This window comes from Anolis carolinensis, chromosome 2, assembly GCF_035594765.1.
Source record: "Anolis carolinensis isolate JA03-04 chromosome 2, rAnoCar3.1.pri, whole genome shotgun sequence".
Classification (NCBI taxonomy): Eukaryota; Metazoa; Chordata; class Lepidosauria; order Squamata; family Dactyloidae; genus Anolis; species Anolis carolinensis.
The window spans coordinates 78,277,583-78,297,763 of record NC_085842.1 but is presented as its reverse complement, the minus strand read 5'-3'; the positions used below and the strand labels follow the sequence as shown (position 1 = coordinate 78,297,763).

General features: G+C 39.7%; 2 protein-coding genes and 2 non-coding genes across 14 annotated transcripts in view; 3 read left to right on the top strand and 1 right to left on the bottom strand.

Moving 5' to 3' along the window:
• pbrm1 (polybromo 1) overlaps window positions 1–2,668 on the bottom strand; it is a 72,677-nt gene extending 70,009 nt beyond the window's left edge. For all 11 annotated transcript variants that reach the window (XM_016991588.2, XM_062970033.1, XM_016991587.2 and 8 more), the window contains exon 1: window positions 2,513–2,668. The gene's annotated coding sequence lies outside the window, so the exon portion shown is untranslated. The remainder of the gene's footprint in view (window positions 1–2,512) is intronic.
• A 59-nt stretch (window positions 2,669–2,727) lies between these two features.
• gnl3 (G protein nucleolar 3) lies at window positions 2,728–18,393 on the top strand. Its single transcript, XM_016991594.2, has 15 exons — window positions 2,728–2,871; window positions 4,967–5,025; window positions 5,444–5,581; window positions 6,858–6,968; window positions 7,235–7,318; window positions 8,124–8,259; window positions 9,189–9,292; window positions 9,752–9,893; window positions 10,854–10,941; window positions 12,494–12,668; window positions 13,105–13,247; window positions 15,197–15,333; window positions 17,197–17,393; window positions 17,730–17,811; window positions 18,116–18,393. Exons 1-15 carry the CDS (start codon window positions 2,859–2,861, stop codon window positions 18,184–18,186), a joined length of 1,680 nt encoding a protein of 559 aa, XP_016847083.2. The 5' UTR covers window positions 2,728–2,858; the 3' UTR covers window positions 18,187–18,393.
• LOC134297271 (small nucleolar RNA SNORD19) lies at window positions 8,595–8,671 on the top strand. The gene has a single exon (XR_010003999.1). It is a non-coding gene; the product is annotated as a small nucleolar RNA SNORD19 (small nucleolar RNA).
• On the top strand, window positions 10,429–10,504 carry LOC134297272 (small nucleolar RNA SNORD19). The gene has a single exon (XR_010004000.1). It is a non-coding gene; the product is annotated as a small nucleolar RNA SNORD19 (small nucleolar RNA).
• Window positions 18,394–20,181: the final 1,788 nt, after the last annotated feature.

The window sequence follows — 20,181 nt, the reverse complement described above, 5'->3', positions numbered from 1 at the left end:
AACCTACAATACTCTATTGACATGATGCTCAGAAGTCAGGGAATTTACTTTCATAAAGGACTACTCCCAGAACATAAGTTACTGCTCAAAAAAGTAGCCACATTCTTTTCCAAAGACTGTATTCTCAATTCGCTTCTGACATGATAAATAGATAAAATGGTTTACCTTGCTTTGAGAAGTAGGTAAGAAACATAATCATAATAGTAACTATGACTATTATTTTGTTATAAATGTGCAGCATTTCTAGTGAGGGATACTCAGTCTTTAATGATCTCAGGTTTTATGTATGTACTTTATGCATGGCTGCCAGTCTGCTACCAAGCAAAATTCAAAATGCTGGCTTTAGCCTATAAAACCCTAAACCTGGGCCTGGGCTATGGCGCAGGCTGTTGAGCAACCAGCTGCAGCCAGCTGCAATAAATCACTCTGACCAAGAGGTCATGAGTTCGAGGCCAGCTCGGAGCCCCGTGTTTGTCTTTGTCTTTGTTCTATGTTAAGGCACTGAATGTTTGCCTTATATGTGTAATGTGATCTGCCCTGAGTCCCCTTTGGGGTGAGAAGGGCGAAATATAAATACTGTAAATAATAAATAAATGAATAAACCAGTGGTTCTCAACCTGGGGTGCCCAGATGCTTATGGTCTACAATTCCGATAAATCCCAGCCAGTTTACCAGCTTTTAGGATTTCTGGAAGTTAAAGGCCAAAAACATCTGGGGACCGCAGGTTGAGAACCACTGCCCTAAATGGTTCTGGCCCAGCTTATCTGTCCAAATGCATCTTCCCAATGACTGATTTCGGAGATCAAGATTGTATGGGGAGGCCCTGCTCTCGGTCCCGCCTGCTTTGCAAGCACGGCTGGTGGGGATGAGAGACAGGGCCTTCTCAGTGGTGGCCCCTCGGCTGTGAAACTCCTTTCCTAGTAACATTAGATCGGCCCCCTCCCTTTTAGACTTCTTAGGGAAAGTAAAAGCTTGACTCTGGGATCAGGCTTTCAGTGATTAGTACAGTGCAATAATTGACTTGGAATATGTAGAATGACGACAGAATGGCCTTGGACTATGATTTTTGGACAGCATGATTTTAATACTGAATGTAATGGTTTTAAATGTTTTGTATGTATTCATTTTAATTTAACAGCGCTCCAGGCAGTCACATGACCTTGGTGGCATCTATGGACAACACTGGCTCTTCAGCTTAGAAATGGAGATGAGCACCAACCCCCAGAGTCGGACACGGCTGTCAGGGGAAAACCTTTAACCTAAATCTTAATTTAATTTATTGTTTATATGTGATTTTGTGAATTGCCAATGGGATTTTGGTCTGCATCAATAGGAGTATAGTGTCTAGATCTAGGGAAGTCATGCTACCTCTCTATTCTGCCTTGGTCAGACCACAACTGGAATACTATGTCCAATTCTGGGCACCGCAATTGAAAGGAGATGTTGACAAGCTGGAAGGTATCCAGAGGAGGGCAACTAAAATGATTGCGGATCTGGAGAACAAGCCCTACGAGGAATGGCTGAAAGAGCTGGGCATGTTTAGCCCGCAGAAGAGAAGGCTGAGAAGGGACATGATAGCTATGTATGAGGGGAAGTCATAGGGAGGAGGGAGCAAGCTTGTATTCTGCTGCCCTGGAGACTAGGAACAATGGCTTCAAGCTACAGGAAAGGAGATTCCACCTGAACATTAGGAAGAATGTGTTGTAGAAGGCTTTCATGGCCGGGATCACAGGGTTGTTGTATGTCTTTCGGGCTGTGTGGCCATGTTCCAGAACACGTTCCAGAACATGTTCTGGAACATGGCCACACAGCCCGAAAGACATACAACAACCATTAGGAAGAACTTTCTAACAGGGAGAGCCACTCAGCAGTGGAACTCTCTGCCCTAGAGTGTGGTGGAGGCCCCTTCTTTGGAGGCTTTTAAGCAGAACCTGGATGGCCATATGTCGGGGGTGCTTTGAATGCGATTCCCTGCTTTTCAGCAGGGGGTTGGACTGGATGGCCCATGAGGTCTCTTACAGTTCTAGGATTCTATGTGTTTCAAGGCATCTAATAGTTGCCATATGTAAGCCGCTTTGAGTCCCCTGTGGGGTAGAGAAAGGCGGGGTAGAAAATAGGGTAAATAAATAATAAATACTTTCACTATGTTTTACTTCGCCTTAAGGAGAGATAGGTAAGAAACAACAGTTGCTATTATTATTATTATTATTATTACGTCAAGATTCGCAAATATTCTGGGGAAATGAGAGAAACTCCAAACCTATCTGGTGACCATCATTTCGGGGGAGGGACAGACTGAGCCTCCTGCCGCTCTGTTTTCAAAAGAGAGGGAGTGGGCCAGAGGCGTCAGCAGTAGCAGCAGCAGGAGGAGGAGGAGGGTTTCCCGACTGGGGCAGACTTCTCCTCCTTCCCTCAGGAAGGAGAGGAGGGCTCTTCGCACACAAAGGGCGCCTGCCGCGGCCTCCTTCCTGCCTGCCTGAGCCAAGCCCGGCCCCTCGCCCTCGCCGCTTACCCAGCCCTGGGCCACTCCGGTCCCTCCGCCGGCGGTGCTGCTAAGCCTGGGCCTCCTGCAGCCGCGGCCGCGCTCGGCCCCGCCGGCCCCGCGGCCCCTCGGTGTCGCCACTGTTGCCGCTCTCCGCCCGCTCCCAGGCGAGCCCGACGGTGTCGTGAAAGGGAGCCTCGGCCGCCGCGCGAGACTGGGCGCGCGACAGCCCGGGCCGAGGAGGGAGGGGGACAAAGAGGAGGGGCGGAGCGTGCTTTACGGTAGCACCAGCTGCGCAGGCGCAAAGCTTTCCTTTCTGTCGCACGTGGAGAAAGGAAGGCAGGCGGAAGGAAGAGAAGCAGCAGCAGCAGCCATCATGAGGCGGCCTAGTAAGGAATACTTTAGCCAGGCCTTTTGTCCGGGGCGCTTTGGGGAGAATTCTGTCTTTCTTTCTCTATCTATCTCCTCTCTCCTTCACAGCAGCGACAAGGAGGGAGATTAGAGAAGGTCACGAGAAGGATCTGGACCAGGCATGGGCCAATTGGGTCCCTCCGGTTTTTTTGGATTTCAACTCCCGCCACTCCTAACAGCCTCAGGCCCCTTCCTTTTCCCCCCTCAGGCTGTTAGGAATGGCGGGAGTTGAAGTCCAAAACACCCGGAGGGACCAAATTGGCCCATGCCTGATCGTGAGGCACTTCAGACGAATGCCTTTTTTTTCTCCAATGCCTCCTTTAGTCATCTGGATATACAGTAAGAAAGACAGAAACTGTGTGATGCAGGTTTGGGCAAATTTATGCCTCTTTCATTAACAGACTTCCATCTGGAAGCTTCTCTAGTCAAAAATTGTAGTGTATTAATATTAACATTAATTACAGCCGGTTTCCACGAGTGATTTGGAAGGTGCCTGATTTAGTACAGTACCAAGGTCTGAAATTCCTTATCCAGTGTTAACGTCTGAAGTTGAATGTATTTGTTGAGATCGAAAGCTGAAGTCACGGTGGTCCATGACTTGGTTACATCCAGATTGGATTACTGCAATGCACACCACGTGGGGCTGCCTTGGAAGACAGCCCGGAAGCTGCAACTGGTGCAAAGGGCAGCTGCCAGGCTTCTAACTGGAGCTATCGTAGAGTCTCACTTATCCAACATAAACGGGCCGGCAGAACGTTGGATAAGCAAATATGTTGGATAATAAGGAGAGATTAAGGAGAAGCCTATTAAACATCAAATTAGGTTATGATTTTACAAATTAAGGAACAAAACATCATGTTATACAACAAATTTGACAGAAAAAGTAGTTCAATAGGCAGTAATGCTACGTAGTAATTACTGTATTTATGAATTTAGCACCCAAAATCACGATATATTGAAAACATTGACTACAAAAATGCGTTGGATAATCCAGAACGTTGAATAAGCGAATGTTGGATAAGTGAGACTCTACTGTAATTACAGAGAGCGCACGACGCCCCTTTTAGAACAGCTCCACTGGCTGCCGATAAGTTTCTGGTCCCAATCCAAGGTGCAGGTTATGACCCTACAAAGCCCTAAACAAGTGGTTCTCAACCTGTGGGTCCCCAGATGTTTTAGCCTATAACTCCCAGAAATCCCAGCTAGTTTACCAACTGCTAGGATTTCAGGGAGTTGAAGGCCAAAACATCTGGGGACCCACAGGCTGAGAACCACTGCTCTAGATTGTTTGGGCCCTGCCTATCTTTGTGATTGCATCTTCCCCTATGAACTAGCGCGGGCTCTGAGATCTAACGGGGAGGTCCTCTTCTCGCTTCCACCACTGTCACAAGCATGGCTGGTGGGGACGAGGGAGAGGGCCTTCTCAGTGGGGACCCCTCACCTTTGGAACACTTTCCCCAGGAAGATTAGGCAAGCTCCTACACTGTCGTCCTTTCACAAGGATTTGAAAACTTGGGTGTTCCAACAAGCTTTTGAGACTGATTAGTTCCTAGTTATATATGCCCAGCCCCTAGGTCGCCAGATAGTACTCTGTTTCGCACTTCATCCATTTCCCTTGCCCTATAGTACGCTGTTTGCACTATTCCTTGCCCAGCCCTTTTATAGCTTGCTCATGCCCATTTTAGAAATCTTGGTCTTTGTTTTTGTTGAACTTGGTCTGATGGAGCTGCAATGCAATCTGTTTTAATCTATTATGTTTAGTTTGTTTTATCTTGGTGGTTGTGTTTTATGATGCTATGATGTTCCTTTTAACGTGTTTTGTTTTATGTTTATGTTTTCTGTGTTTATGTCTTGTGGACATTTTGTCCTATTTGTAAGCCACCCCGAAACCCCATGGAGAAATGGTGGTGGGATATAAGAATAAAGTTATTACTATAAGTCTACTGCCTCTGGATGTCATTTTTTATTTAAAACATATGCATACCGCTTTTAACTGTGGTGGGTAAAAAATAATAGTTTTTACTGATAAAATAACTCTGGAATACATTTAAGCTTTGATACTATGTTTTTCAGAGTTGAAGAAAGCCAGTAAACGCATGACCTGCCACAAACGTTTTAAAATACAGAAAAAGGTAGGTATGAACCACTGCATGAATAACAGGAAAAAGGGGGGCACAGTCATAGAAACTTTAGGTGATTGCCATAGATGATTGTGAACAAGTCACACACTCTCAGCCTCAGGAAGGCAAATGCAGACCCCTGCCAAGAAAGCCCTGTGATATGTTTGCCTTAGGATTTCCGTAAGTCAGAAATGACTTGAAGGAACACACAGCAACTACAATAACTTTTGTATAATGCATGCCCAAGATAATTTCCATATTCCTGGTATTTAACATTATTAGAATCTTGCCATTAAAGCAGTTTAGAACCTTACCACATTTTCTACTGGAAAAATTAAAATTTTCTTGAGAAAGAACTGGTGCCATTCCGTTTTGCAGGTTATCAAAAAAAGCTTTTTTTAAAATAGAAGTATTTTGTTATTGTTGATAGGTACGAGAACACAAGAGAAAACTCAAGAAGGAAGCCAAGAAGCGTGGCCATAAAAAACCAAAGAAAGATCTGGGAATTCCCAATTCTGCACCTTTTAAGGAAGAAGTTCTTCGAGAAGCTGAACAAAGAAAACAAAGGGTAAAACAACTGAGGCTGGAGTGTTAATGGATTACTTATCCTATCCGGAGTTGTATTAGGAATAGAGATGGGAAGGCCTGGAAAAAAACCCCAGAAAAATTGGGGAAAAAACAGTATATTTTCCATCCATCCCCCCCCCCCCCCCCCCAAATTTTTCCAGGATTTTTTCCAGGCCTTTCCATCTCTATTCAGAATGAATCTCTTTTCTTATCAGGCGTTGTGTTAGGAACCATCTTGAACAGAGCTTTCCAAATATTTCATGTTAGTAACACACCTTTTTAGATGTGCATCATTTTGTAATGCAGTTTTACTAGCAAACCAGAGGTTAAACCAACCCCTTATAAGAGATATGGACACATACATAAATTATAATAACGAAATGTAAGAGGACATCACATACCTCATGAAAACCTTTCATTTAGATTTTTAAAAATATTTGATTTGTAAGATAATAACATGCTTTTCCAAGATTTTTTGTCTTTTATGAGTAGCAATACGTAAATATGTGGAAGAATTTTTAAAATTCTACATTCTGACACACCTACACACTGCAACCAACACACGAATATGTGACAACACACAGTTTGGAGACCTCTGATCTAGAAAGTATTGGCTATTTTCACCTCTTAAGTATTTTTATTAAGTCAAGTGAGTTTTGAGTTTTAACAGCAAAATCTGATTAATTTGGACTAAATGTTGTAGTATTAGTGCAACAGTCATTATAAATGCGTAGATTTTGCTCCCATATTATTTATTTATTTATTTACAACATTTATATTCCGCCCTTCTCACCCCGAAGGGGACTCAGGGCGGATCACATTACACATATAGGCAAACATTCAATGCCTTTCAACTTAGAACAACAAAGACAAACAAACATAGGCTCCGAGCAGCCTCGAACTCATGACCTCCTGGTCAGAGTGATTCATTGCAGTTAATGGCAGCTGGCTTGGTCTTCTGTCTGCGCCACAGCCCGGGCGCAGACGGTCAGACGCGCAAGTACAGTCAAACAAAAGTTAGAAATAGGTTGAGATTGGCAATTCTTATGCATCACATTTTAATGCCATTAGAGTTATTTTTCTACTTCTCCCAAAGTTTCTAGTTTTTCCTCTGACTGGCTAAACATTTTTTATTTTCCTTGATTCCTGTTGTAAGGTGCCAGCAGTATTACATAGCAATAAAATTCTGAGTACTCCATTATTGCTAATGCCTTACTGAGTGGGGAAGGAAATATTTTCTGAGTATAATTGTGTGTTTATATGTGTGTTGTGAACAGCGTGAAGAACTGAAACAGAAGCAAAAACTTGATCGGCAGAAAGAGCTGGAAAAGAAACGTTCACAGCAAAAAAATAAAAAGGATGTTGGTGAAGTAATGCGAGATGAAAAGGTATGCATTTCTGTATTAGTACTTGAATCAGATGATAGCACAGGAGAGCTACTCCATTAAGTTAAAAATTTGCTTTGGCAACATATGTTTTCCTTACTTGAATATAATGGTTTTGGATGACAATTTTAAAATCTTTTTTTAGTAGTTGGGTTCTTATTGGACTAAAAAGTATCTACAAAATAGTTATATGGATATGTTTCTGTTCCTTTCATAATTTTGGTTGTAAGTTCTGGAATTTAAAATTTTCTTGTTTCCACGTATCTTAGAAATCAAAGAAAAAGCAAAAATTGAAGTCAAATCAGGAGAGTTCTAAAAATTCAAAGAAACATTTTTACCAGGAACTGAGAAAGGTAAGATTATGTAACCTTTTTTCCTGAGGTCTGATACTTGTTCTAGAGATTTGTTTCCCTTCAGTAGAGAAAGGAGGAATCCTCCACCTTGTGTGACTGTGGAGCTGAACAAACAACTCAGCATACTCATGCCCTGCCTCATGTACGGAGGAGGAGTTGTTTAAAGCTACGGACAATGCGGTTGCTGTTGCCCGCTTTTGGTCCAAAACTATTTAGTTGCTTGTGATTTCTTTTCTTTTTTTATTTCCATTATTTGAAATGTATTTGTTGTACAATGCTTTTGACACGAAATAAATAAGTAGAGAAAGGGAGATAAAAGGGGATTTTTAGTTCAAAGTGTACTATTATGAACACCTGGAATTTGCAGCCTTTTTGAATTCACAAGACTTTATTATGTAATAATTGTTTATTATACCTATAAGATGGCTTTCACATACTTACCCCAGTAGTGTCGCATCTGAGGAAACTGCCCAGTTCTCATTTCAGATATGCCGGATAATCTTTCAGTGGGTTTCAGCATTCTCCTGTATTTAATTGGACACAGCTTTTGTTGAAAATTGTGGTATCTATCTCACAATTTTCACCACAACAGAGAATTATGTTGTCAGTTTTATATAGTGCTAAAAAAGGTAAAAGTCATGCTTCACATGTGATACCAGATTAAGTTGTATTCGAAAGAATGCTCTTTTAATGAATGAACATGACATCAAAATAGCAGTGTAGATGTTATGATTGTAGAAGCACATTTGTCTCATTTTTAAGTCTGTGGCCTGAAATGTGTATCCTTCCTGTTATTTTTTTTCAGGTGATTGAGGCTTCTGATATAGTGCTAGAAGTCTTAGATGCGAGAGATCCTTTAGGCTGTCGATGTCCCCAAATAGAACAACTTGTTAACCAGTCGAATGGAAAGAAAAAGTTAATGTTAATTTTAAATAAAATTGGTAAGTGAAGTAATTGTTTACTCTATATAGATACTTAACAGTTCTAATTATAGAGAAGTGAAGCTGATTTGAATTGAGCTCTGTTACTTGCATGGAAGTTATGTTATTTTCAGTAACTTTTAAGTAAGTATTAAAATACAGCCAAAGCTTCTGTGGAAGTCCTTGCTTAGAAATAAGTTCATTATAAATCAGTGAGAATTAGTTTCACATTAATGTTTTTGGGATTGCTTTGATCAGATTTCACTAGAACTGGCTTGTCTTACATTTAAGCACGAAAGTTTTAACTAGATTGCAGATTACATTACCTGTAATGCTGATAATTTTTTATTGAAAGTGAGCTATGAGGAAAACACAAAAACATACTGACATTCCTCTGAAGACTGTCAGATCCAACTCTGAGCTCACAGTTCCTGCCTGAATAAAGCAGGAACATACCTGGATTGTAACATTTGCCTTTTATGGCACTTTGATTACAGAAGTAATATTTTAGAAAGCTTTACCTGTGGATTTTTGCATGACAAACTGATGTTAAAGAGAGAGGAGCTGGCTAAGCCAATGCTTTCGAGATAATTTGACAGTTCTATGTTAGAGAAAACTGTTTGCTCATATTTATCACTTCTATTTTGAGAAATCTCCACTTATTAAAAGCCAATTATCAGAAGTCTTTTAGTGGAACTTAGCCTCTCCCACATTCTTCAGAAGCTGTTTATGCTCTTTTTTATATAAAGACAGCCTTGCAGTTTTATGCTGTAGATAAATGTCATGCCTCATAATGCTTCCAAAACTAATTCCAAGACCGGTAGTTAGAGGCTTGGTGCTGCAAATCAGCTGTGACAGGCTTCACATAGGTCTTCCTTCTTGCAGTTTTCTGTGAAATCATGTATGATCTGCACAATGTGATTGATGGATTTCTGTTTTTTCCCTTCAAGATCTAGTACCGAAAGAGAACTTGGAGAAATGGCTGACTTATTTAAATAAAGAACTTCCAACTGTTGCTTTTAAATCTTCAATGCAGCTAAAAGACAAAACTGTGGTAAAGGCATTCTACCTTCTCTTCTTGAACATTGAAATGTATGGGGGGGGTTTGTATCAGACGTTAAGAAGAGCAGAACAGAATTTATTAGTGTGCTTTCTTGTATTTATGCTTACTTGAGTATCATCACCAGTCAGTGTTCTCAAATGAGTGAAGTAGCCCTGTGTTTTGACAGGTAGAGCAAGTATAAACAAACATGGAATGGAGTTGTGTTTCCTTTGAAACTTTCAAGTACAGTATCTGTTCTGAACTCATCTAGCATTTCCACTCATCCCATAGCTACAGTTCCTTTGGTCCTTGGACTCACGTTGTTCTTCTGTTTAGAAAAGACTGGTGTGAAAGTCTTTTTTCATTTGCCACATGAGCTCAGCATATTACTCAAATTCCATTTAAACTTCATTTACTTGTGGAATTCATATTTGTTGATATAGCTTTAAAAATCATAATTTATATTTACAGCAACAGAAAAAGCATACTAAAAGACATGGTGTCTACACTGAGTTAACAAGATCAAGCCTGTGCTTTGGGAGCGAATGCCTTCTCAAACTCCTTCAAGAACATAGTACGGGTAAAGAAAAAGCTATACAAGTTGGCCTGGTAGGTAAGTACATATTGCTTTCTGTGCTGTGTTCACTTGTGTAAGTGCTGTAACAGTGTTTCAACAATAGTGTGGTACTGAATGATGTTAACAGACCCCTTTTAAGCAAAAAGCCTTCACACCAGTTTAGGATTTCATAGGACTTCAGGGGAATAGATTGATTGAAAAGCTCCTGGAACCTATCAGTATGAACGGTATACTATATTTCTTTGATTCTAATGCCTCTACACAGCTGAATAAAATCCCACATTATCTGTTTTGAATTGAAATATATGGCAGTGTTGGCTCAGATAATCCAGTTCAAAGTAGATATTGTGGGATTTTCTGCCTTGATATTTTGGGTTACATGGCTGTGTGGAAGGGCCCCTACGACACACCTTCCCTCCATATATAAACATCTCAACATGGGGTGCTTCTTAGAAATGTATAATGTATATATTTAAAAGTTTTTCCTGTTGGTGGTATTTAAATTAGGGTGTAGTTTAGTCAGTGATGTCTTGGAATAGAAAAAATAAAGTGTGTCTTGTGTTCCCGGAGTGAGAAATGAGGATACATATTGTTTGTCTTACTGTTATTGTGAAGACTTCAGATCCAACTCTGATCTCACTTTCTGGACAGTTTTAAAAAGTAGATCCATTATACAAAAGTCACATAGATTAAAATATTTTTCTCGTATAACAGGTTGTTGACATATTTTTTTAAAGATATATTTTATTGGTGCTGACTGATTTCCATCCTCATGGTAATATTGCAAGGGAAAGGGAAAGAAGAACAGATTGAACTCGGCACAACCTTCAACTTCCATGGTCTTTCATATCTTGAAGACGTCATTCCTGATCCCAGATGGGATTTGGAACCTAGGAGAGAAACTTTCCTAAATCTTTTCCTATGTAGAATATTACTCTTCAGATATTTACATATATTTTACTAATGCATCTGTATCATTTTGTGTTTGTGCCACAGGTTTCCCCAATGTAGGGAAAAGCAGTATCATCAATAGCCTGAAAGAAATGCGTGCCTGCAACGTGGGACCAGAGAGAGGCCTTACTAAGTTAGTTTGGTTTAATGAAACAGTGTGCTTAAAGGCATGCCTTTCCCCTTTTCTCTAGTTTTGCCTCGCCCCTAAAACTGTACAGCCACCTAATTGCTGTTGTATTTAATCTTTATATTTACGAGGGTTGAATGAAAAGTAATGCCTCCACCTTCGTTACTTGGGTTTGGATGGGAATATTTTATTAAAGTGATCACAAAAATAATCCTTAGAATGTGCTCTTTACCACTATTCACTTTTCCACATAATCACCAGATAATTTGATACATTTCTGCCAACGATGGACAAGTTTTCTGAAGCCATCACAGAAGAAGTCGACACTCTTGTTTCTGCAACCAGCATCTCACAGTTCTCTCAATGTCTTCATCAGAAGCATAATGATGTCTCTGCAGATCTTTCGTTATTGGGAACAAATGGAAGTCAGATGACGCTAAATCTGGACTGTGTGGAGGATGCTGTACGGTGGTGAGATCCAGTCTCTGAAGTTCTGCTGTGGTGTCATGTGAAGTGTGTGGTCCGGTATTGTCAAGCTGCAGGAAAACATTTCCCTTTTCCTTTCGGACCCTTCTTAGCCATCGTTTCAAAGTTCACAGCCTTGTGATGTAATGCTCTGAATTTATTGTTGTTCCACATTCAAGGAAAACAACATGGATAACACCATCTGCATCAGGCGTCAGCATCCTGGGTATCCATTGTGCACAGATCTTCCGATAGCCAAGCAAAGCAATAATGTGACCCACACGTTCTTGTGAAATGCCGATTATGCTTGAAATTTCTCTCTGAGTGATACGATGATCGTCCTGAATCAGTCTGTCAACCTTTTGCTTGTGAAACTCCGTGGTTTCTGTCACAGGATGTCCAACTCTTTGTCATGCAAGTCAGATGTTCCCACCTCAACATCTTTAAACTTACTCGCCCAACGACGCACAGTACTCGCATCAACACAATCACTATAAACAGCTTGCATTCTGATGAATCTCCTTTGGGGTGACACCTGCTGTCAAGAATTCAATGACTGCACGTTGCTTAAGTCGAATTGACTGGCCGTCTGCGCAGGGTTCCATAAGTTGCACTTTAACAACACAACCGTTCAATGCTAAGACATTCCGCCAAATGGAACTATAGAGGAGAGTCTACCGAACAAGCCAGTACCTGCCGCATACCAGTACTGCCATCTGTTGAGTTACGAAGCTGGAGGCATGATTTTTCATTCAACTCTCGTAGATGCCAGTTAATGGATTTCAGTAGTAAAAAGAATTATCCCATTAGGGAGAATTACGATGAGGTTATTTCATACCAACTGTAATATTCAATATGGATTTTTCCTGTTGCATATACAGTTTGTATTGTTAATGAATACAGCTCACATATCCCAATATAATATGTAGTAGAGTTATAGATTTGTGCTCTTGTGGCTGTGACAGTTCTGCTGTTAACTTCTTCAGGTTTCTACATTAAGTCAACCTGGATATCTCATTTCTTTGTGGTATACTTGTTGATCAAGTAAGCATTTTGTGGTGATTGGTTTTGTGATGCTTGTGTTTTCTTGAAGGTCTATGCAAATAGTTCACATTGACAAGACTATCAAGATGTTAGATAGTCCATGTATTATTGCAGCACCTTCCAACTCTGCTCTTATTCTGGCACTGAGAAGTACTACAGATTTTGATGGAGAAAATTCAGTTAATTCCATAGATGCCATTCTGAAGCACTGCAGCAAACAGCAGGTAAAGCTACTTTGTAGTTTCCTAATTCTTGTTTTTTGTGGCCCCTGGTGTGTTAAATTTTGCTTTCTAGATTGACCTGGGGCCAAATAAAATATGGCCATGCCCAATTGTGGGATCTAGTCCGTGGAATGAAAATCTGTTTTATATGATTATGTGGGATGGATGTTTGCAAAGTGAGAAAATGAGGATACTTGACATGTCTTACTGTTACAGTGAAGACATCAGATCCAACTCCGATCTTGCTTAATGATGCTTCCAAAGGATGTCTTGACTAGTTCTAATTTCTGTTGTGGCAAAACATTAATGGTCCCAGATCTGTAAACTGGAGCAAAGCATGCATTCCTTTCTGTAGAATGCTCTGGATGAGGGAAGAACTGGCTAATTCTGAGGATATCTGAGAATCCATTTTTTACAACTTGCTCTTTTCTCTCCCCAGATAATGCTACACTACAACATGCCAGATTACAGAAATACTTTGGAATTTTTAACTCTACTTGCTCGGAAGAGAGGAATGCTCAAAAAGGGGGGTCTTGCTGACACAGAGGGTGCCGCTGCATTATTTATCTCTGATTGGACAGGGTAAATATTCATTTAGCTATATTAATTAATTTATTGTTTGCTTGTATTGAAAGAAGAACTGTGTTGAAGAAGCCAAATCAACAGTATTAGGCAGCTGTTTTATAAAAAGAAAAGGCACAAGTATAGCAAGAAGTTTTATATATGTAAAATAAATGGGTGGATATAATTAATTAATTAATGTATGGTAGATCTCAGTGATACCTTTGAGTAATCATTTATAAAATGCCTTACATCAAGTGACCTTACATTATTTCCAAAGGGCTTTTAAAATTCTCAAAAAAGCAAAAACCCTTTGGTTTAAAGCAAAATGCTATGCTAAGAAGTATAACACCAGAAGAGGGAAAATTCAGACCAGAGATCTCTTCTCCTGTGTTAACTCATAATGTGGGGACATTCATAGATTCTTCTTGTAACTTACTTTTCACCCCCCTTTTGGGAATCAAATACTTATGCTATTTGCTTTGGGTGAACATTGAAGTGCCAGAGAAGGCCATTGGTGTGGCCATGTTTGTTGAGTTAGAGGAGACTGACCTGTAATTGAATATGGAGGGGTGTATAGTATTTCCTACAGAAATATGGTAGTTATGATCAAAACAAAGATACAATAACAACATGACTGTTGAGATTCACTGTTCAAAGTGTCATACAAATATGATATATGATATGAATGAATTGTATGAAAGGTGTATGGATGGGGCTTAATTTGGCTGAAGACACAATTCTAAAATTAAGGCCTGCAATGACTAACTGCCTGCTTGCTGAACTGTAATTAAAAGTTGCTGATAAGAACTGTGACAAATGATTAACGGTTGACATTGCTGACTTCATGAACTTTTGAGAAAAAAACAACGTGTTTACATTAATCAGAGACAATGGTTCTTTTAAGTTAAGGAAATATGTTAAGAAGGAAGTAAACACAAGGCCAACATCAAACAAGAAGAGTCAACATCTGCTCGGAAACTTTAATTGGATCAACATGTTCCAGAATGGGAGAAGTCTGTCAGTAATGTATAGTTTTTTGGGACAACATCAACAAAATATTGCTTTATAAGTGGCCTTATTACAATCCAAAAGGTGTGGCAGACTGGAAGAGTCTGTCTACCCACCATGTTCTATGGAATGAGATAGTTCATGCTTCCTTTTCTCAAGGGAAGAGAAGGAGTGCGATTTTGGGAGTTTTGGATTACGTTGCAGGGAGTCAGGTTTTGCTGTAGAGGAAACGGATTCTGATCCTTAACATTGTTATTAAGGGAAAAAGATACATTTTGGAGTTTGGAAGTTTTGGAACTGTGAGTTGGCAGGCTGCAGGGAAAGCAGGGTCTGGCCTAAGATGTTATTCATGGTGGAAGAATGGGGAAAATGTGATGTGTGCATGAGGTTGAATGCATGTACATGTGTGTGAATGCCGGGTAGAAATTTAAACCTGCCCTTTGTCTGTTTGTTAGCCAATGTAATTGTAGTTTGTGAATCCAATGTAGTTACATAGAGTCTTTATGTCTAATATCATTCTTTGTGTAAAACTAAAAGTTCTGAAACCCTCTTACACTGGAAATTGCAATAAAAAGAACCCTTTTTAAAAAAAGGATTCATGATAAAAGCAGATCAGGTTTCTCCAAACGATTTCAAGCCATATCACTAAGGAAACCATTCCCGTGCACTCATGAAGAGGGTGGGATGGCTTTTGCCATTTAACCCCGTTTCTAAAAAAGAGGGAGAAATTGTGGGCTATCAAATGTTATTCATAAATGAGGCTTCCACAGGCTGTTGAGTTCTGTCCAGGACATAAGAAACCTTTTTAGGATAACTGTTCTATCTAATGCTAGTTTTACTAAGGTGAGGGCTTAAATTACACTTTTCACCCCATAAGTGCCATTCTTGGTAGCAATTTGACAAAAATTTAGGCTTCCATAAGTGGTTAAATATTGTAAGCAATGTTCATTCCTTTTCAGAGCCAGAGTAAGCTACCATTCACGACCGCCTGCAACATGGAACCTGCCTCCTCACCTTTCTGATCAAGATGCTGTAGCAGCACTGCAGCAGTTTAATACTCAGGATTTGGAAGAAGGTAACAGAAGCACCATAAAAGGTAAAGTTTATATACATTCTTCAGTGTAAGGTGGGGTGGGGATCAAGTGGCCTTCCATTGATTCTGGCTGGACCCTTTTCTTAAATGTGAGTTTGGGAAGGAAAGATTCAGCATTTTTAGTCCTACACTAATGATTGAAATGTCGTATATGGTCTTCTACTTGACAGGTTTCTAATGCTGGTCTGTGCTTGAAAATATAAATCTAGAGCAATCATGTATAATTCTTGTTTGAGCTTTATAATTATTGTATATACTCATGTATAAGACTAGAAATTATAGTCAGAAATTGACCCCCCCCCCCAAAAAAAAAAACTGGAACCTTATCAAAAAAAGGGAACCATCCTCTTTTATTGAGAAGAGTGGTGAAAAGTGAGATGTTGGTCCATCCCCATCTGCTTTCTCAGCGTGGGGCCTCTTCTGGGCCTTTTTAAATATTTGGGTAGGAAAATGGTAGTGGCAGCAGCCACTGGCCATCTGGCCCCCTGAAGTGATGCTGGTGCTTTTCCCTCTCTACAAAATAACCCTCACCTTGTCCATGGTTCATATCAGCATCCATGATTGTGGCCCCATCACTTCGACTTATCCATGAGTTCAACTTAAACACAAGTGTACATGGTAATTAAGTTGTTAAAGGACAGTACTGTTACTACATATATCTGGACATGATGTAAACTGAAAATTTTAATGCTGTTTGTGTTTAATTCTGTTTTAATGTTTGTATATTGGTACATTTTAAATTGGATAACAGTGCTTTTATGTCAAGTTGCTTTGAATCTCCTTTGGGGAGACAAAATGTAATAATAATAATGTGTGGATCTTCGATTTTGTATTTATTTCCTGTAGGCAGAACATTCTTGGGCAATTTATTTTTGCTGGCAGAATTTGAGAGGGGAATTTTAATCTATTTCCTCCATCCCCCTGCAAAGAATATGCCTCTCTAATCTATTAATATTAAGGAAAGCCTTGAAGATCAGGGAAGTTAATGCTGGGTGTAACGGATTAGCCTACCTTACAAGATTGGTGTACAGGTGGTTTTCAGGCCTTGCTTACAGGGGCTGGGCAGAATGGAGGAGGAGCGATCAGGCAGCCATTACTGGAAAATGATTCATATTTCAGTTAGGGAGTTGGTGTTTGAAGTGTAGAGATATATATATCTATCTTTGAGGAATATAGTTAAGAGCCTTCAGGGAAGAAAGGCTGAGAACTATATTGAGACTCTAGTTTAGAGTGGTGGTGTGAAATCCCAAGTAGATTTAAAGGTTTAAATTGTCCTATTTGTATTTCCTGTGTGAAGGAACATATTTCCACAGAATTCAAGTTGTAAAACCATCCTTTGTAAGAAAAAAAGCCTAACTTGTTGTTGAAACCGCTACACATCTTTACTGTTTAAGAACAAATAAAAAACTTCTTGTTTTTGTCTCACATAAGGTGTTTTGTGTGACTCTCCCAATATCCTAACATAGAAGAGGCTCCTGAATAAAATATTGGTGGCAGCATTAGTAGAGGTAGCGAGCTCAAATCCTTCCATAATTTGTGGTGACAGCTGAAATCAAAGCCTCTACAATTTTGGCAGTTCTGAAAAATCTTCTAAATTCTATATTTTTGAAAGAAATCTTCTATATTGGGAGGTGAAGGGAATGGCCACTTGGTGAAGGCTATTTCACCTCTTTTTTTCACTAAAGACATCCAAAGCAAAAGTCCACACAGGAGTTCCTAAACATTTTTCCCAGCACAAAAGAAACTTGAGGAAAGCCATTTTATGTTTTTTGTCAATGAAGAGCTAACAACAAATTGACAACTTTGGTGGGGAAACTAGACATTGCTACCGACTCACTTAATCTGTTCTTGAATGTTTTCCTACAGATAACAAATACCCAAGTCCAGCAAGCAGTATTCTTTTTCAATCACCTGGCTTCACGGATGGCATAACAGAAGACCAAGACCTGCCAGAGGAAGTATTGGAACAAGAGAACATAGAAGGAAGTGAAGATGAAGAAGAAGACAACTTCACTGAAGATGAGAGGAATGAAGGAGAAAGTGATTTTGAAGATATGGAAGCGGTAAATAATTGAACTGCAGGAGACTTGACCAAATTAGTAGTTAACATTTCAGGGATTCTCAGCAAAGAGGGGAAAAAGGAGGATTTGGGGACGTGTACTGTCCTAAAATAGATTCATGTTAAGATGAATAGTTGCGTTGTTTAGTTTTTAATCTTTTTTTTTTAAAATAGAGATAATTATAAACCATATTATAGGTCATTTATGTGCTGATCACCAGACATATCACTTGTGGAAAAGAATGAAAAATCTGAAACTCTTTCCCCTCATGTTTATACAGTAGCACTGCCATGTTGGCATCTTGAATTTATTTTCTCTCTTCTCTTTTTTTTAAAAAAGGAAAATGACAGGATAAAGAATGACAAAACTACAATTGAAAAACTGGATGCAAAGAATGCAAACATGGAAATATTACCTACAGGTGCTTACTAAAACTAATGGATGATGGCTAGGGCTTTCAATAAATTGCACTTTTATCTTTTTTTCTACTATGATTTAATTGTGTCTTATATTGCTTTGTTGTTCTAACGTAAGCATTTTAACATAATTGTAATTTTTGTTCCCTTTGTATGAATAATGTTATAGCTATGCTCTTTTTTGGATCTCTTGAGTCCTATTTAAGGGGAAAGGGGATAAGAAATAAATAAAATAGTGGATTAATTCTACTTTCTTAAATAGAGCCAAATGATTATTGCTAATCTTACATTCTCTTATTATTTTTTCAGGTACACAAGTTGATATAGATAAGACTGCTGACATGGATGATGCATATGATTTTAACACAGATTATATATAAAGAGAGTATCTGAAGTTTCTGAGTACTGTAGCCTTTTGGAAGCTAAAGAGGCCTTCATGGAGACTCTACACCCCTACAGTGTCTTTTTTTCAGTTGCTGAACAACTGACTCATGTAAATACTGTATATAATATAAAACACCTACCTAGAAATAAATCACTTGTTGTAAATTGCATTGAAATAAATAACATTGCTTTTTTTAGCTTCACCTGTTCTGTAAAAATAAGAGAGTACTGTAATCAAAAGTAGCAGCCTGGGTTCTCGGTAAATACTGGAGTTTGGTTCTAGGACCTTCTAATGGATATCAAAATCCAGAAAGATTCAAGTCTCGTTGTATAAAATGGTATCCCTTCTATAAATTGGGAATCAACCCAGGTGCTGGAGAGTCTGAGGTTCTCAATGAACAAGCCCTATGAGGCGTGGCTCAAAGAGCTGGGCATGTTTAACCTGCAGAATAGGAGGCTGAGAAGAGACGTGTATAAATATGTGAGGGGAAGTCATAGGGAGGAGGGAGCAAGTTTGTTTTCTGCTTCCCTGGAGACTAGGACACTGAACAATAGCTTTAAATTACAGGAAAGAAGATTCCACTTGAACATTAGGGAAAACTTCCTAACTGTGAGAGCTGTTCGGCAGTGGAATTCTGCCCTGTAGTGTAGTGGAAGCTCCTTTTAAACAGGCCAGATGGCCATAGTTGGGAGTGCTTTGAATGTGATTTTCCTGCTTCGTGGCAGGAGGTTGGACTGCATGGCCCACAAGGTCGCTTCCAACTTTATGATTCTATCTGAAATGGCAGGTGGCTACAGCAGCAAAATCAAGGTTTGCTTTTTGGATTTTTCCCCCCATGGATACAGAATGTGAGTACAGAGAACCAATCTCCTGGATATGTATCAAAGATGAAATCATACAGATCTCTTGATGTTATTGGACTCACACTCCCAGTGTTCCCTATCATTGCCTTTGTTGCTTCCTGCTGATGAGGCTTATAGTCCAATGTCATGTGGAGGGCCTCATGATTCCCCCTGCTAATAATGACTTGAGTAAGCTGTGGTATTCCTTTGCCTGTAGGTGAGCAGGTATTTGACATCAAAGATGTTTTGAAGCTCTTGTAAACTTGAACAAAAATGTGCATACTTGGTAGGAGTTTGAGATCTTTCTTCTAGAGGCTCACAAATTATTCATCCCTGTTTTTAATCTAGCATAAAGCTCCACTAGCAGAATGATGTGATGATCCCACATTCCCCTTGAATGTTTCTCATATGGAGAGTTCCCACTGGTGGATTAAGTTTAGAAGAAAATGACACTTGTAACTTCAGCAAGCTGTCCACTAAGCAGAATTCAATTTAGTCTTGCACTTCTAATTCTTAAAATTGCGTATGAGACTGGAAAAAAGGGATCATTTAATCTGCCTATATATCAGGTGGCAAGGGTAAAGAAAGGTAAGGTAAAGATTTTCCCCTGACATTAAGTCTAGTGTCCGAACCGGGGTTGGTGCTCATCTCAATTTCTAAGCCAAAGAGTCGGCATTGTAGACGCCTCCAAGGTCATGTGGCTGGCATGACTGCATGGAGTACCGTTACCTTCCTGCTGAAGCAGTATCTATCGATCTCACATTTGCATGTTTTCAAACTGCTAGGTTGGCAGAAGCTGAGGCTAACAGTGGGAGCTCACCCCCTCCTCATATTTGAACTGCTAGCCTTTCAGTCAGCAAGGTTTAACCTGCTGAGCCACCGTGTGCCAAACCATGGTTTAATTAATACTTTTTTAAAAAAAACTCCCAATTTCTCTGCTGTGATTTAAGCAGCAAGGAGGTTAGAGCACCAGTAGTTCTAACCATTCAGTTTTGTTTCAGGATGACAGAAATTTGCATATGTAAAGTATTATCACAGCAGAGGTCAGCAGGCAGAATGAATGAAGGGATGGGCCATCACAGAAGGTATTTAATGCCGGTTTTGAAGCCTGTGCTTTGGTCATGTCCTTAACTTGGCTTATGAAATAC

What these genes read in the sequence shown, in the direction of transcription:
- gnl3 (XM_016991594.2), top strand. An exon ending in AGCACTGCAGCAAACAGCAG is followed by an intron (nt 12,669 to 13,104) that starts GTAAAGCTACTT and finishes TTCTCTCCCCAG; the next exon opens with ATAATGCTACACTACAACAT. An exon ending in ATTTTGAAGATATGGAAGCG is followed by an intron (nt 17,394 to 17,729) that starts GTAAATAATTGA and finishes TTTTTAAAAAAG; the next exon opens with GAAAATGACAGGATAAAGAA.